The sequence below is a fragment of the Aphelocoma coerulescens genome, chromosome 1A, assembly GCF_041296385.1.
Source record: "Aphelocoma coerulescens isolate FSJ_1873_10779 chromosome 1A, UR_Acoe_1.0, whole genome shotgun sequence".
In the NCBI taxonomy this organism is placed as follows: domain Eukaryota; kingdom Metazoa; phylum Chordata; class Aves; order Passeriformes; family Corvidae; genus Aphelocoma; species Aphelocoma coerulescens.
This window is the reverse complement of record NC_091014.1, coordinates 41,266,568-41,284,151: the sequence shown is the minus strand read 5'-3', so window position 1 is coordinate 41,284,151 and position 17,584 is coordinate 41,266,568. Positions and strand designations below refer to the sequence as shown.

The window sequence follows — 17,584 nt, the reverse complement described above, 5'->3', positions numbered from 1 at the left end:
AAATGACCCTGTATTGGCTGGCTGGAGAAGCAGTACTGCAGGAATTCCCACAGCCCAGGTCCTTGCAGTAAATAAGTTCTGCAGAGTATCTTCAGCTTTCCTTAAATGAATGAGACATCTACCAAAAATAAAAATGTAAAGGGGGTTGAACAAGACCCATTCTAGCAGTCTTCTACTGCCAAGTAATACTGCAGAAGATCAGTGAATATGTATTCATTTCCTGAAAATGCCAGTCACTTTTTCGGGCATGGTATTTGGTGATGATATTTTGGTGTTTTACTTGGCGGGACACCAATACATTTGTAATACTCGATAAAACTTGGGAAAAAAAAAACTATTGGGGGCAACGTAAGTACTTATATGAAAACTCAAAAATAGAAACTGCTACCATAGGCTTGAAATGTCCAATTCTTAGCTAAGTTTATGGAATTGAAGGAGAGCATAACTTTAGGAAAAAAAAACCCAAACTACTTTACCAGAATGACATATTTTTCGGGGGTAATCTTACATTATTACATCAAGTGTATAATTAGTGTATAATATGGAAAGTATTAAATTAATCTTTGCTTCCCACTTCATGAATGTGAGAACAAATGTGAGGCATTTTTTTATGCTTCAATAATATTTATTAATCATTATTTTTTTGTCGTTGCTGCTTTTGTTACCAATCTAAGCCAAGCGACCTAAGGAAGCATCGGAGAAAGGTATGATACTGGGGCTTTTCTAAAATTTGGGAGACCACATTTATCATATTCCTCTGCTATTTAGATAACTGCGTCCCTTGCCAGCAACTGCATTCCCTCCTCTCCTTTTCATTCAATGCTTGAACATAACCATTTTAATCCTACCTGGAAAGGCTTCAAGGGGTCACAGCTAAGCCACAGAATCAAGGCCCACGAGTGATATCTTGGAGTAGTAGCCTCGACAGCACAAACTTAAAGGAATACTTATTTTTAAAAAGTATGGACACAAAAGAATTACCTTCAAATGTATTTTGGCCATTCTTCCTGCTGGAGAAACTACAGACAGATTCCTTGAAATCTTCTGGAGCAATATAAAGTTGTTTACAGAACTGGCACTGATTACGAGGTTACATGACAGATAATGGTATTTAAGATCAATCCTTATATGCTCTGACAAAATTCCTCTTTGTCTATGCCTATTGTCAAGCATACTGACTATTCTGGTAACACGCTGTGAAGAGAGTGGTCATGTTTATTTACTTACCATCTCTCTTACATCCCTGAGAAACTTACTTAACCTGAATAATCCTGTCTGAATAATGCAAGAAACCTACTTACACCTAAGATTGCCTTCATGTTTCAACCTTCACTGTACCAACCTTTTCAGCATAAAGCGAATGAGCTTCTTCTACAAGCATAATCTCATTTCTTTCAAATATGTGCTTTAAGCTGCCATATTTGGGCAATTGTTTTTCCCAATAGCATATTTCAAAAAAAAGAACTCTTACAATTGGCTCAACAAACTGCACTTGAAACCTTACATGCTTCAGTCCACTTGACAATATCATGCAGCATATGTTGAAACATTCTTGAAAAGCTAATATGCTCTCATCAGAGTCTGTCTCCCCCAGATTGCAGTAGTTGAAGAAGATGGGCGTGAAGATAAAGCCACAATCAAATGTGAAACTTCTCCTCCTCCAACACCCAGAGCTATCAGGATGACTCATACCCTTCCTTCTTCATACCACAATGATGCCAGAAGGTAAGATGTTTGTAACATGAATTGGTACCTCACAGTTTACCACATGTTATTGTTTTCAAATCATGTTGTTTAACTATTCCAAAATGACCTGATTTCTTCCCTGTTTCCCATGTCATTAGAGGAGAACCTTACCCATTGTCTGTTGCATGACCCTGGAAATATTTATCAGTGCTAAAGTACATGCTGGGTATTTCTGTTTTGAGGTACAGTTTTGATGACTACTGGAAGTAGCAATGCTACAAATCCTAGAAATAAAATCAGAATGCTGACTACTGTATTTTTCATAAATTGGTCTTAGCAAAGGAAAAATATTTATTTTCAGCCTTGCCTGACAGAGAAAATGTGATCTTGTGTTGTTTTATATGTTGCCAAATAATTTAAAGATGTGATTGTTTCACTTTTTGGGAGATCATTACTAAATTATAATCAATTAATTTTTTTACAGAGCTGCTCAGAAGAAAATAAAAAATTACCTAAAAATCTTGACATGTTATCTATTCTATTTCTTTATTATCATTTTGCAGTAGTTTGCCTGCTTCATTGGAGCCAGAAAGCATTGGTCTTGGCAGTGTCAGCAGCAGTCAGGACTCCCTGCACAAAGCTCCCAAGAAGAAGGGAATCAAGTCTTCAATAGGACGATTGTTTGGTAAAAAAGAGAAGGCTCGACTTGGACAGCTCAGTAAGGAATTAGTGGTAACAAGCTAAGGTCACCATTTCACTGCCATTTTTCCATTTTTAATTTTGCTTTTTTTTTCAGTTTCCAATTTGCTTTCTTCTGTTTTCTCTGACACAACTTTCCCATTAAATTTCATTGTTATCAGCAATTACATTTGTCAAGACTTTTCCATGACTAGTGCAAATGAAAGGAGAGTTCTGGCACAAATTACTGGGGTCATCTTCTTCACTCAACCTGGTGCTTCAATAGTCTGTTGAACTAGGGTAGAAATGGTAGCACTTTTTGCTCGAATAAACACATAAAGAGAAGGTGAGAAGTTAGTAAGAAATAAATGGCTATAAGAGGTGTACCTGTGTGAGACAGAAGATCCTTCCAAGTAAGAGTAGCTGCTTTTCAGATTTCAGTGTGTCAGTACATGTCCTCTAGTTCCTATTGCTGAATGTCCTCAGGATAACTTTCTTTTTACAGTTATGCTGCTCACAGTAGTGCTTAGTTTTCTTCCTGATTCTTCTGCCCTTTTCCCTTGCCAAGACTATTTCATTCTATTTCATTCATGGCAGAAATTTTCCTCTGCCTATTTCTATAGGATATGTCTATGTGGACACATGCCAACACAAGTATCAAATTGGAACAAATGTCCCAATAAAATTGAAATACTGGCTCTTGCATAGTCATGCAGATGTCAGATAGTACAAGTTTGTGAGGCACTAAATCTTACTGCCATGGTGACCATGTAACACTTGTAAAAGGATTTTAAGACCTTGCAGTAATTGTAAATGCTTAAGCAGCAAGCATAAGCCTGAAATTAAAACCCTACATTTATATTACAATGTGTCTTAATCACAGCTAACAAACCTGTTGCTAAAATAGGTAAAAAATGTAGTACTAAGGTCAAAGCATCAGAGTAAAATTGAAAAACTGAGTATTCTTTATTTATACTCCAAACTTCTCCTCTCTGCCTATGAAAACCATGTATTCTTGAAAAAAAAACCAACCTAATTTCTAGTTGCAATCTGAATTCCCTTTTTTTTTTACTCATTATGGAAAGAAAAAATCTGACTTTTTCAATCTTTTAAATGAGAATCTATAAATGAGTCTTTCAAATACCTTCTGCATTGATGGATTATTTTATTACTTTAGACTGCATCTCAAGTTAGACTTTATTAATTCACATTTACATTCCACATAACCCTTTTTATCAATACTGGTGGTTTATGCATATTAATCTACAGTTTCTCAGAAAGTCAGGAACATAGAGGACAAAGATGTAATAAATGTGTTGGTCTTCCCTGCAGTTCTTTGGAATGTGGAACGAAAATGAAATAACAGCTTTAAAGGCTATCTCAGGAGCAATGTAATCTGACAATAGATTAATTTCTTAATACTCACCATGATTAATAATACATACCTAAAATTTGATAAAGTCCATTTGTAATTCCCCATACTAGGTCATGAAATATTAGTGATTTGCAATTATATGGATTTTTTTGGGAGTTCCATCCTTTAACTCAACAGCAAAGATTTCAGTATAATGTGCATTTTAACTAAGCAAACTAGGTTTACTGGCATGTATAAAATGAACAGTAAGACTGTTACCTAATCAAAAAAGTAGGAGCAAAATATTTTTCAGAAATTAAAAAGACATTGAGTTTTTCTCATCTTAATTTTTAACATATCAAAAGAAAGGCATTCATTGAGTGGCCATTTCCATTCAATGGTGGCATCATAGAATATGATTGCAGGGGACAATGAAATTTAAAAAACAACAGTCATGGTAGTACTTGACTCAGTTTCACAACAAGAATATTATCTGTGCAGCTATATAATTAGGAGTTCTATTTGTGGTAAGATACTACGTCACAGAAATTTATATAGCAAGTCCTATCGCTACGGCACTGCATAATATTTGTAAGGTTTCATAACCTAAATTTATATAGCAAAATCAATAAAAGAATGTAATTTATTTCCTTGCTTAAACACTCTAATTTAAAATAGACATATCCTTCTTATATTTTTTAATGTGGAAAATACATCTTCTTCAAAAGCTCATTTTATATACTCTTATTTAAGAAACAATACTGAAACTGAGTTGTATCACTAAGTTCAACAGAGACGTGCTATTACCCAGAATATTTCCTTGCTCTGTGTTCCTTGCAAAACTCTGAAATTATTAGTATTCAACCCCTAACCCTGACAGAATTTTGTTGTTTTATTATTTGATAATTTTGCCATCTCTGCTAAACCATTAGCATTACTGTTCAAAGCCAAATTCATGCCTTAGGAGATCTTTCTTAGAATCAATATTCAAGATTTCTAGATTCTTCAAGTTTTCTTTAAGTTTTTGGAGAAGGAAAAAGGAATGCTACAGGCAGCACGAGTACTCTTTCTTTCCTTCTTTTCTTTCTTCCTTCTTTTCCAGTCTTCTCTCACTTGACAAACACCACATTAGGCACTTACGTGTTCTTCTCCTGTTACATTTTAAATATTCTAGACCCTAAACCAAACAATGAATTTCAGGCATTTTTAAATTTGCCCAAGCAAGCTGATTTGCTTGGCATATGGAAAGGTCAGCTTGTTAGGTAACATTTATTGTGGCCACATCCAGTACAAGGTACCCTCAGTTATTCAAAGCCCAGATGTACTTGAAGAATGGAGAAATGCCTTATGCCCAAACTACTCTCCAACTTCTAATAACCCCTCATTGCACTGCACTCATACCATCTCTATCCAACATACTGAGAGCTGCCCTCTCCAGGAAGGTGTGATGTATTGATTGCTTGCTGAATGAAAAATGTAATCCAGAGGCAGCAAGAAGCATTTAATAAGATTTTGTAAGACTTGGACAGGCAGATGAAGTATAGAAAAGTGTATGTTCATGTTTTCTTCATTTGTGAGATGCATTTGCATCATTCGCATTGTGAGATTTGCAGAAGTAGTGTCCTCTTTTAATAAAGAAAAATCTGTCTAGACAAACAGGAGTGTTAAAACAGCACCTGTTTAAAAAAAACAGCTTAAACCCAAGCTTTTCTAATTTTATATCATAGACATGATGCAGTAGGTTTTGTTCTCACTTGATTGAGGCGCATGTAAATCTGACTTGTAAAAGGCTGTAAAGCTATTTCACTACATAACATTTATGCATTAATTTTTTATTAAAATCAACAAATCAGAACAGAAATATTTTAATTTATTTTGTGCTTTTTAATTATGCCAGTGTCCACTCCACAATTGTTCACTATCCATTAGCTCTGAAATAAGAAATTGCCATTTTTGAACAGAGTCAAGCATCAACATTTTACCATACTGTTGTCTTCTTTCTTGTGCCAGTTACACACCTTCTGAGCTGGAGCACAGGAGGAAGGCAACCTTCAAAGGAGTGATGCAGTGCCTCTGTCTGTACACATACATGTGGGAATGAGAGGACAGTGTGAAGCCCGAGCCAGGAGACTGTACTGTGCTCCATGAGCAGGTCCCCTCTTTTTGAATCAGGGCAGCAATAAGAAAAGTCAGGCCATTTTCCACTTCTGCACTAGGAAACTCATGTCAGTGGCCATATGGATCATACCAGTCATGTCCTTAGCTTGTAATACAATTTTACTTTTGTCCATGTGTCCTTGCTTACTGCAAGCTTCCTTTGTCACTCCCTGTAAGTTATTCAAGTTCCCTTGACTCTGACAGGATTTAGGTGCCTATGAAACACCTCCAGGGAGATGCAGAAGGCTTTTTTTATTTCTCTGACAGATTCTTTGTGTCACCTCTGGGAGTTTGTAGGGATAATGACATCTAAGACTCTCTATGAAAGCAAAATGAAGACTTTAGCACTACTACATTAGGTGATGCTGTATTATGGCGACAGTAGAGAGACAGTTCTAGAGAATGCACTTTCATTTGTACATTTCTCAACTAAGATTAAAAAATGGTGAGAGCATTGCTTACTTAGCACCACGAGACTGAGCCTTAGGAGCCAAAGAAAAATAGGCAAAGGAGATCAGGGTGCTCTTGTCATATACTTCTGCTAAACATAAGGAGGAGACAACATTTTTTTATTCCTCTACTACTCTTTCCTATGTAGTAAATGCTTGTCAGAATTTTCTTCTGCAGGTGATAGATTTTCTCCACAAACACCAGATGTTACAGCTAAAGGAAGCAAACATAGATGATGATGGTGGGTGGGAGGGGGATTGAAGGGTTGAGGAGGGGAACAACAGAGAGAGATAAGGGAAAATATGGTGGGGGTTTGATTTGTTTTATTTTCCAGGAGGTTACATGGAAACAGAGGCAGCAGCTCAGGAATCTCTGGGATTAGGCAAACTTGGAACACAAGCAGAAAAGGACAGAAGACTAAAGAAAAAGTGAGTACCATTTTTATGTGACTTTTTGGCTGAAACTTGATTCAAATATCAGGATTTTTATTGTTTTACTCAAAGTGTAATGAGAAGTAAGACCATCTAATATGGAATTTTAGCAGTGATGTTTCTTTCTAGTGTAAAAGTTTTTAAAGCTGCAAATAAAATATAGAGAAAGATATTCAGAGTCTGTCAATTGTACAATATTATTTCATTTGTGAAAGAACACAGGTTTATGAGAGAGACATTTTTCTATTTCGCATTGTCATTAATCCTGTGCTTTTTGCCTTCGGTACAATTATTAAAAAATAGACATGTATTTAATGACTACCTATGTAGATTTTGTTTTTCAAAAGGGTTTCAAACGCTTTTTTGTATTATCTAGTGAACAGAATGTTATTTCTATTTCTAGATGTCACAGGTTCCCCATAAACCCTAGCAGCTTCACTTTCTTTTTGCCTGTCAGCAAATGCAGGCAAAAAGCAACCTAGCTTTTTGTTTGCATCAATTATATGATTATTTAATGCTGTCTTTCATGCACCTCCTTGTAAAAACAATACATTGACTCACAGCAGCTGCCAGGAGCTATGAAGAACTAATAAAATAAGGCTACAAACACAAAAGAAACTTCTTGGCAGCGTTGCATTTCCAGTGTAATTAGAGCGTGTCAGAGAAAAAGATGGTACTTAAAAATGACTTTGCAAATTCATTCGGTAAACAAATAGGTTTATTTTTCATCCATAACCATTAACTTTACCGCTATTATTTGGATACTGAAAGCCTCATTTTTTAAAATTTTCTGGGTTTTCAGGTTTGTTTCAGTCTTTTAATATTCCTTTGCAGAATTTCAAGAGAATTTGCAATTCTAATCCAAAGAATCTAGGGAAAATGTTTGAGCTTCTCTTTAGATTTTTATGTTGAATATTTTTAATACTTTCTTATCAAGCGCTTGATGAAATACGACTTTAAATGTACACATCCATGTAATGTCCAAATGCAAGCATTCTGTTTAAATCAGCCTCAATTTAGCAATTAAAGATAGAGAAATAGTCATTGTGCTAGCTGAAAGAGAAGAAAATTCAATTAAGAAACTCGCAATAGCATTCAAAGGGATGTTACAGTCAATGAGTCTTGTCCCTATATTTCTTATCTATACATTTCTATCACTAATCAGTAATTTTAGAAATATATAGATGTAGATTATGTTACCATGCTCATTTTACTAAATCTAGAAAGCATCTTTGAGGCCATCATTATCGTTCATAGAGAATATAATTTAATTCTCAGCAGCATTTTTTTTTGAAGTCCCAATGTTCCTTCCAGTTCTGAGGGCTGAATGTACCACAATATTCAAATCACTTTGAAGAGACTAATGTGTTCATTTTGTACACTTTCTTATGTGTTAGTTCTTTAAACTGGGTAGAATAACATAAGACTTGACACACACAACTGAAAACATGACATGACTATTTCATATACAGATTGCCTGCAAAGTTTTGGGTCTGTACATAATGGGTCTGCAGGTAATCTGTTATTAAAGTTCTGTCCAATCTCACAATCAGAACTTTCCCATGCTTTCTGCTTTTCAAGTCTTTCCTTTTTTTCTCCTGTGTCTGTCTGTCCTTGGTTCTTTATGAATTAGATGTAATCAAAATGTTCTCTGCTGGAAGGAATATTTCCTTTGTGACTATGATTATTCTGTTAATCTGAATTGTGTATTATTTATCGTAAGTGTATGTTCTACAACTATGTCATGAATAAATTAAATTTTTTCCCCTGTTCCTTTTAGGGTTACCTGTCTTCATAGTTTCTCACTTAAGAATCCTCAGAACTGCATTTGAGATTCCCCTTAATGTACTATCAGAGAAAGGTTAACATGCATTACTAGTTTATGATATATGCTAGATATGTTATATCATTTTAGAGGAACCATAATATAGGAAAAAAATATAACATATTGTGTTAGAGATATACATGAGATTCTACTGAATTATGGGAGTCATTAGGGTGCTAGACTATCAACAGATTGTAAGAGAATTTAACACCTGCTTGTAAGAAATGCAGTCACAGAATCCCAGAATGGGTCAGGTGGGAACAGACCACAGTGGGTCATCTGGTCCAACCTCCCTGCTCAAGCAGGGTCACTCTAGAGCACATGGCACAGGACTGTGTCCAGATGATTCTTGAATATCAGTAAGATATTTACATGTCTTACCTTAGAAAATACTAGATTGAGACAGTCCAGAAAGTAACTTAAGTGAATAGTTTGTTGCAGTAGGTCACATTCCTTTGTACCAATACTTAACAATGCCTAATTCCCTCTGGAAGTAGCCTTGCCATACATACAGTAGGTGCAAGGTTACTGAGCTGTGTAGTGCAAATGAGGATACTGTACTGTGCAACATTAATGGTGGTGGGGATGTGTGTGAGGTCTTTAAAAGACATAATAAGAGAAGGCTGAGAATCATTTCCTAGCTCATGATGTAGCAGTAAGATTTATAGCAGTATGATTAAAGTCTAAATGGTTGATTCCTTTTTTACTGCTAAACAAAATGACTCTCAAACCTTGCAGAGACCATGAGCACAGTTGCTGGAACACAGAGCATTTCTAACTAACTTGGATTAGGATGAAAAAGCCCAAGAGAACCAAACCCACCAACATGATAGGAAAAGGGTAGGCTGAAGCTGGGAAGTACTACTTTGTGTTACATTTCAGGTCTGAGAGAGCTTTACTTATGCTGGCTTTGTCAATTCCTTTAAAAAAATAAAAACCAAAGCAGACAAAACAAAAAAATCTATTAAAAAAACCCAAAAACCTGCAATAAAACAAACCAACAATACAAAAAACCTTGAAACAGTGATGCCAGAGCCAATTCTCTTTTCTATAAAACAGGTATAATACCACATACTGAAATTATGTTTCTCTTTGACACATGCAAGTTAGATGAAATGGCTTTAAGCCCTATTAACAGCTCAGCAAACATCTCAATTCAGTGGTGGTTCTGGTGCAAGAAAGCAAGGATTCTCCCCTTGATGTGAAACAGAGGTCAGATTCATCACTGTAATCAACATATTAGTACTGTGATAGTAGTCATGATCTCCACCAGACTCTGCTATTAGCTTTGGTTTATTTTGGATAGAAGTCATTATAAAAGGACAATTTCCTGTTAAAATTATATCCATGGTATCTATTAACTGAGAAATAATTAAAATGTTAAATTTCTGATTTTGCATTTTTGAATGCATTTAATTTCATCAGTAATTTCACAAGGATAACCCTACCCCAGGGATGAAGATGCATGGCATTTCAAATTGCCAGGTGCTGCAGCAGTAGGTTCTAATGGTCCATTAGGTGTCCTGGGCTCCCTCAAGCAAGCATTGCACTGACGCTGGCCCCCACGGAGTTAGGAACACACTGGAGTGTGTTACAGTGTTTTAGCCCAATTTCTTTGCATGGAGTCAGGTACTGAATAATACATTTCACTCTGAAAAGTTTAATGAGTATGGTAATTCTGGAGACCAATTCTCTTTCTGGTGATTATAGTGCCATTAACCTAAATTTCAAGGTTTCCCTGCTTCTTGTTTAGAAGATGCTATTTAGATGTAAAATTTCTTTCAGTTTCGGTTGACTACTTAGACATCATTAAAATGTAATTAACAGTTTGTCTCAGTGATATGCTAGACATTTATAAACCTCCAACAAGAGTCTCTATTCATCCAAAATTCAGTCATTACAGTAGGTTTATTAGGAGTAAGTCTTACTCCTAAGGCATCAAAGAAAAATTAAGGAAGCTGTGAAGAATTTTTAAATTATACCCAACATCTCTTATTAGCTGAGAAGATGAATTTAAGTTGCCTGGCTCATCCATAGATGTTTGCTCTCAGACATTAAATAAATGACAGTTCTACTTAATATTGAAACTTTTTATGTCTTACTATTTGTAAATTGAGCATGCAGTCCTAGGAAACAAAAGATCAAAGAAAGGGGTATTTAAAGTATTTCAGGTGTTATTCATTGTTTAGTGAAATAAAATGATGTTGGGGTGTGACAAAGAATAATACACTTAATTTTTATTATTTAAACTAGACTTTATATTTCACTTCACTTGTTCTATATAAAAGATGGTGATATTTTGTATATAGGTTCTTCTGCCTTTTGCTTGAACTTTCAGAGCCTGTTTGCCTAAGGAGTAAACTCTTCAAGAAAATTCAGGGCTTAGGACTAGAAGTGTTAATGGCACAGATACTGTCACTGTTACATTCATTTGCATCCCCCCATGACTTAAATAGTTTGCACTCCTCTAAACCACGCCTTTTAAATAAGATAAACTCTCCAGAAGGCACCCATCACCAAATGAAGAATGGAGTTTTCTCTTAGTATATTTTTTTCTAGTGATTAACAAGTCTCCCTTTGGAAAATGGTTACCTAATTTCCAGTTCTGAATTTTGTAGTTGACTCCAGCTGCCAATTCTCTGTGATTGTGTATAGTCTATCTCAGATGTTCATGACTTCATCCTTCATGGGTGTTGTGCAAATGGTGCACAAAGACTTGGCCTTGGCGTTCACACAGGGTTGTCATGATAGCCCAAGCCAGGACCCAGCACAGGAAGTTCGTGTCTGTCCAGTTTCTATTGCAACTTGTAAAGGTTCCTGAAAGGTTCATGTAGAGTCTTAGTGTCCTCTGAAACAGCAGAAGTTGATCAGTGTGTGTCCCACAAGACAATTCATACCTCAAAAAATGAGTAGATGGCACGGTGCCTAAAATAAAATAAACTTTAAAAATGCATATCTCCACTGACCTCATCTCAGGTAACAAATGAAGGCACTTTAGAGAAGCTGTATAAATGTTTTACTGTCTTCTTCACTAAAATTCCATACAATGCACCCTTTATGAAAATATTCTAAAACAATGAACACAGCCAAACTTGAAATATTATCAACAAATAGAGTTGTGTTTGCTTCCCTTTTCGCTATAACTATCCAAGTGAACATCAGTGATTTTCTCCTTACTCACCGTTTTGCTCAGGAGTGATGTCAAATTGCTCTTACCCAAAAGCCTCTCTGGTGGCAAATACAGCTCTAAAGAGTTTGGCTTTGTACAGTGTACTATAGCTCTGAGGGCCAGGAACACTTCTTAAATGTAATGTTTGATTTGATCTGAAACAACATGCAAACTAGCAGCAAATAAGTGTCTCTCTGAAGAAATACAAGGTATATATATAGCATGTGTTGTATGAAAGTGTGTAATAATTGGTCATAGTCACTGACATTTCACAGGATGTGTTTATTTTATCCCGTGTAAAGCACCACCATAAGGCAAGGTTTGAGAGACATTTCAGTGCAATGTAGTCCTAGATTGCCACTCACAGGTGGATTTGACCTTGTGCTTGCTGCTGGTACAGTGGGAGATTGGCTTATGGCCATCCCTTCTGCAGCAATCCCAAATGCAAATTATTTTATAATTGTATATTTTGTATATCTTATTGCAGAAATTCCTGAGAAAGAATGCACGTGCAAGCCAGCTATTCTGGATCATGCAGTCCAGAAGCTGATAGATCCCCCACTTCATTAATATGAGTCAAGAGCAGAGCTTTAGCCTCTTTAGCCTCACTTTTTTCTTTAGTTTTGTTTGATTTGACTCTGGACAAGAATCTATTAATTCCATATTTACAAAACAAGCTTAAGATGTGATGTTTATACTTTCTAAGGAAAATTAAAGTAAACCTTCTTTTCCCAAGAATCTGTTTTTGGAGGCATTTACTCCACAACTACAGCTTTTTTTTGCCAGATACAGCTTTCTGCCTTCAAGTGCATCGCAGAAGAGCCTTGATGTGCCAGGACATGTACATGTGCTTACATACATGAATAAACACTTGTAAAATCAAGACCTAAGTAATTCTCATATGTAAAATTACGGTGTAGAAAAGGTATTCTTAGTATTCATAGCCTTATAATTAACTTTGCAGAATTGCAATGCTGTTAAGTCTTAGCTGACTGCTGTGATGTGCATGTTAAACAGCAGGAATGTCCATATGCACAGGAGAGCATGTTGGATTGACTCTTCTTTCTTTCTATTTAGGGGAAAAAAGAGAATGGTAAATGTTGATAAGTTCATTTGATAAACAGACTTTCATATTTTTTATGTGCAAATCCAAGTTTTAGATTTCTGTCAACAGGCAACTTGAAAAAATCTCCAGGTAGACTATTTTGTGGAATAAGAGTCTGAGACAGTGTCATTATCATGTAGTTGCTTTTGAATCCACATGATGCCCCTTTAATTAGGTTAATTAATTAGGTTTCATGTGTGCAACTGCAATTAGAATTTGATGTAGTACATTTGTGACTACGAATAATTTCTGTCCTCTGCAGTATGCAAATAGCTGTTTCTAATGATTTTCTTAATTGCACACATTTTAAAAAAATGAATCCAATTGAATTAATTAGGGTGTTTTTCTGTGCCATCCACCTAATGTTCCTATATACTTAATGCTTAATAAACACCATTGTATCCTAAACACATGCTATTTATTTTTTTGCTGTAGATCTTAGGAATACATCTTTCTTGCCCCCAACCTTTTATTTTCTGAATCTTCAGGAAAATTCAAGTTTTGCGTTTAATTTCATTCCTTCCTGCCTCATCTATGAAAAACGCCCTGATGTTGTTAGTAGCTTTTAGACTGATCTTTAGTTTTTCTTCCCTTTTTAGCAAAAGGGAAGCAGCTGTTATTTTCTATTTTCTCCTTCTGGTGAAGGAAGGAGAGGTGTTCATTGTTCTGATATGCACTTTAGGATTGTCTTCTGTGTGCAGCGTGGTTTTCTCTTGGCTGGATCTATGTGTTGTCTTTGAAACATACATAAAGATGTATTTTCTTTTTAAACTTAATTCCTTTAGCAAATATTTTAACTGGAACACTTACTTTCAAATCGTTAGTCAGTGAAAGCTTTTGCAATATTAAAAACATGTTTTGCTCTTACATTGATACTTGGAGTCTTTTAAGCATTACAAATGTAAAGATAAATGGGTATTTATTTTGCAGAGGATTGTTAAACCTTAATTAGATTATTCTGATGATGGAAAATGATACAATATATTCTATATCTAACTCATATTTTTAAAATATTTTATTTTTAAAAAATAATATTTTTATCCTTTGCCAAGTTTTTAAAATTCTTTTCCTCATAAAATGTAAGAGTATTTTTATTGGAAAATTCCAAGTTTTTAATAAAACAAAAAGCCCCAAGGCTCTAGTCCCTATCTTATCTACATGCATAAGCCTATCCATTGCAATTTGGAACTTCTGGGTAAATATAAGCTTATACCCTGATGCATGCAGCTGTTTCTCGAAACAACTCTCTCCAGCAGAGGTAAATATCCTATCGGATTAACTGTAGAATTAGGATTTAAAAGAAGAATGGGTAAAACACAGCAGAGTAAAAAAATTATACAAAACTTTTATGTTAATATATGTCTAAGGAAAAGGTAATGACGTGGTCGTACGGCAAAAAAACCCCAAAACTATAAAAATATCCTAAAGAATTAAAGGTCCATTTTTCCCTGCTGTATTTTATTGTTCTTCAACAAGCTGCTCAGGAAGTGACAGAATGTCCCTTGCTCCTCTGCTCCTATCATGGCCTTCAAGTCCCGTAAATTATCCCTGAGTGACTGCAAACTTTCAGGTCATTAAAACTGCAAGAGAATTACTTGCATTCCAGTCAATCTCCTTGTTTCTCTCTAGGCATACTCAAAGGTGTACTCAGTGGAAAATGTAACAAATAGCAGTTCTGGTTCAATTTACTCCAGAAGGCTCAAAATTAAAAGCTTTTTAAGCAAAGGTGATCACATCAGTCTTTACAATTAGCTCAGAAAATGAGCATGAATCATGAATGCATATTCAATTCTTGCACTACTTCCATCAGATTTGGTAATTTTATAATAGTTCTCTAGTACTTTACTTATATTACATACTTTTGTTGTCTTTCCCTTCCTTAATCTTCCTGTCTTAAACTTTCTGTGTATAAATTTGTCATTTGTTTCCATCTCCTTTTCTCTATTGCACTTTCTCTCCTCTCTCTCAGCTGTTCTGCTGATCTTGCACACATGAAAACAAAATTTAAGTCCTCAAAAACAGTGCCCTTCTGAACTGACTGAAATGTCTGCAACCTCTTCTTAGTTAATCAGAGCAAAGGCTTTTCACCTCACATTTTCTACCAAGCCTTTGTAGATCTGTAAATCATTTGTTAATAGAAATGTAATATTTTGAATTGTCTGGGTTTCATTCAGGCCTATAATTTTCTTTTTTATGATGGCAATTAATGGATGGTGTAGAAAGTTTATTAGCAGCAATGACATCCTACTTTCTCCTCCATATACTGTACCCATTATATTGGCAATAATAGGTTACCTAGAGGGTAAATCATTCATACCAATGTTGCTACTGATCTAGTGTTAGTATGAATGCTGAAATTAAAATACTGCCAGGCATAAATACAGCCATTGAAAATGTTACTCACCTATGTACATGAAATCTGCATTTTAAAAACAAGCAAACAAAAACCAAAACAAATTTTACAAGCAAGTCTAGGTCATTTATGATTACTATGAGATACTTTGCTAAAATATTATTAAAGTGCACATGGAAAAGTAAACCTTGGTTTGTAGTCCACTCAATTTTACTGTGTATCTGTGGGTAATTTGGTTAAATCCACAGGTTTAGGGTTTTCAAGATTTTTGAGGTTACACAATAAATCCTTAAGAAATTATTCAAATCTAAGCAAAAAGCTTTGATTTGAAAGCCTACTCCACATTTGCTATTGATCTTTGGCATGAATATGTATTGTAGATGGAAGATGTGCTGTGCTGAGTGGTACCTAATAAATAGCCAACATGAGTTTAATGAAAATCTCATTTTGACAATTTCATCTGTTCTTCACAAGAGTACTTAAGTTTTTTAAATTATTGAAAGACCAATTACAAAGGTTTCTGTAGTTATAATGGTGATATTATTTTATCTATCATACTATTTTTTTTTTATGGACTACTATATGTTCATTAACATTTATGTGCTTTTTTTTTCCATTCATCTCTCTTCATCTCATGAAAAGCATATCTGGGTAAGTTAAAATGCCATGGCTGCTGAACATATTAATCTTCAGCACCATGTTTATTTTCTGTGTTTTATTCCTACTTTTTTGTTTTTCCGTGAATCTTATGTAACAAATCCATGCAGAAAACTGAAACTGAATCCATGCAAAAAAAATGAAAGCTTTCAAAGTATTCAGAACAATGGTAAACCTTGAAAGCGTACACAAATTCAGGTCAGGACTTCCTCCTGAAGTGCTTAACAGAATGAATTAACTACTTGAAGATAATTTCTATCTCTTTTTTAAAAAGTAAACACATTTTGGGAGGTCTAAAGTCCAGAATCACAAAGAAATTTGAGAGTTGAAGTCAGGGGAAAAATTTTGAGTTTAACAAATGATGTTAAGGCATAAATTCTGTTTAATTAAATCACAGAAGACTCACAAAGCACACAGTTTATTATTTTTATTCCATTTGAGCCCTTATACTGTTTCAAAGCAAACATATATGCAAAAATGTTTTATTTGTGCATATAATTTTACTATTTTCTTTTTCACCAGTTCATTTTCTTGTTTGTTTTGGTTTTTGTAATTGTTAACCCAATATCAAGTTTAAAATCTTCATATCTTTGATCTATTGTAGAAATGCTATTTCTTCTTGAATAAGAATTTGCAGACTTAAGGAGGAAATTTCAGGAGGTGAAATGGTACAAAACTTAGAGAACAAGGGTTACCACATTAATTTAGAATATGTGATTATGAAATGGCTTTATAAAAATAGATCTGGTAACATATGATCAGCCTGGGAACACTGAGTGTCTCTAATGTAGTACAATGCACACAAGATTCCAAGACTATGTATTATGCAAGTCTGCTTATTTCACAGCTACTTTATTTGGTTTTTAATCCTAGTCCTCTCAAGCTGTATTTGTCAGGGTCTGTCTTAAGCATTCCTGAATGTGCTTCACTTAGCTTAAGAAATAGCTTCAGAAAAAAAGAATACTGCCCTTCAGTTTGCATACAGCTTAAATGTACACCTAACATAGAGTATTCACAGTACTGTTATTCTGTGTTATCTGGGATACTGTGGAATTTATACTTCCTTATTTTATAGATTTAAAAACCTTCTGTCTATTAGTTGCATCTTGATTTCTGTATTTCAGTCACTTTTTTCTGAAAACTCCTCAAAGTTGAATACAAATATTTTGTGAAACATTGGAAACTGTATTTTGTTCATTGTTTCCAGTATGACCTGATATTGGGTATCAAAAAGGAGAATGAGGATTTCAAATCATTTAAAATCCAGATCACTTAAGAGTCAAAGTTCAAACAGGATCTGGCATAGTTTTTAATTAGTGCAGCCTTTAAGTCAGTTGGATCCTTTCAGATTAAATAAAATCTGCATTGTGTGGCAATATAAAGTCTTGAGTCTCTCCCCAACCTCCCACTCCACTTCCTACTTTAAATCCATTTATAGTCTTGCAAAAAATACATATATAAAATGTAATTTGCTATTTTATTATATATTATTAACTTATACAAATTCAACTCTTATTTTTTCATACAGTATCCTGAGTTACAGGATTCTAGCATGTTTTAATATTTAGCAAATAACAATAGAAAGGATAAAATCCAAATCCAGCTTAATTCATTAGAAATCCTGTCTCCTGATTTTTTCAGTCTTTGAATGTATGTTGGATTTCAAGCGGCAGATGTGTTTAATCTTACCTTGAAATCATAGGATTACTCAGATTAATA

The 17,584-nt window shown here is 34.7% G+C and overlaps 1 protein-coding gene across 5 annotated transcripts in view; it reads left to right on the top strand.

The window, feature by feature from the left end:
- PPFIA2 (PTPRF interacting protein alpha 2) overlaps positions 1 to 17,584 on the top strand; it is a 148,555-nt gene that overhangs the window by 102,883 nt on the left and 28,088 nt on the right. For 4 of the 5 annotated variants that reach the window (XM_068999746.1, XM_068999738.1, XM_068999729.1 and 1 more), the window contains 4 exons: positions 675 to 704; positions 1,595 to 1,725; positions 2,250 to 2,404; positions 6,660 to 6,753. In XM_068999746.1, the coding sequence (XP_068855847.1) occupies positions 675 to 704; positions 1,595 to 1,725; positions 2,250 to 2,404; positions 6,660 to 6,753 (410 nt within the window). The remainder of the gene's footprint in view (positions 1 to 674; positions 705 to 1,594; positions 1,726 to 2,249; positions 2,405 to 6,659; positions 6,754 to 17,584) is intronic. The other variant, XM_068999724.1, reaches the window with a different exon arrangement.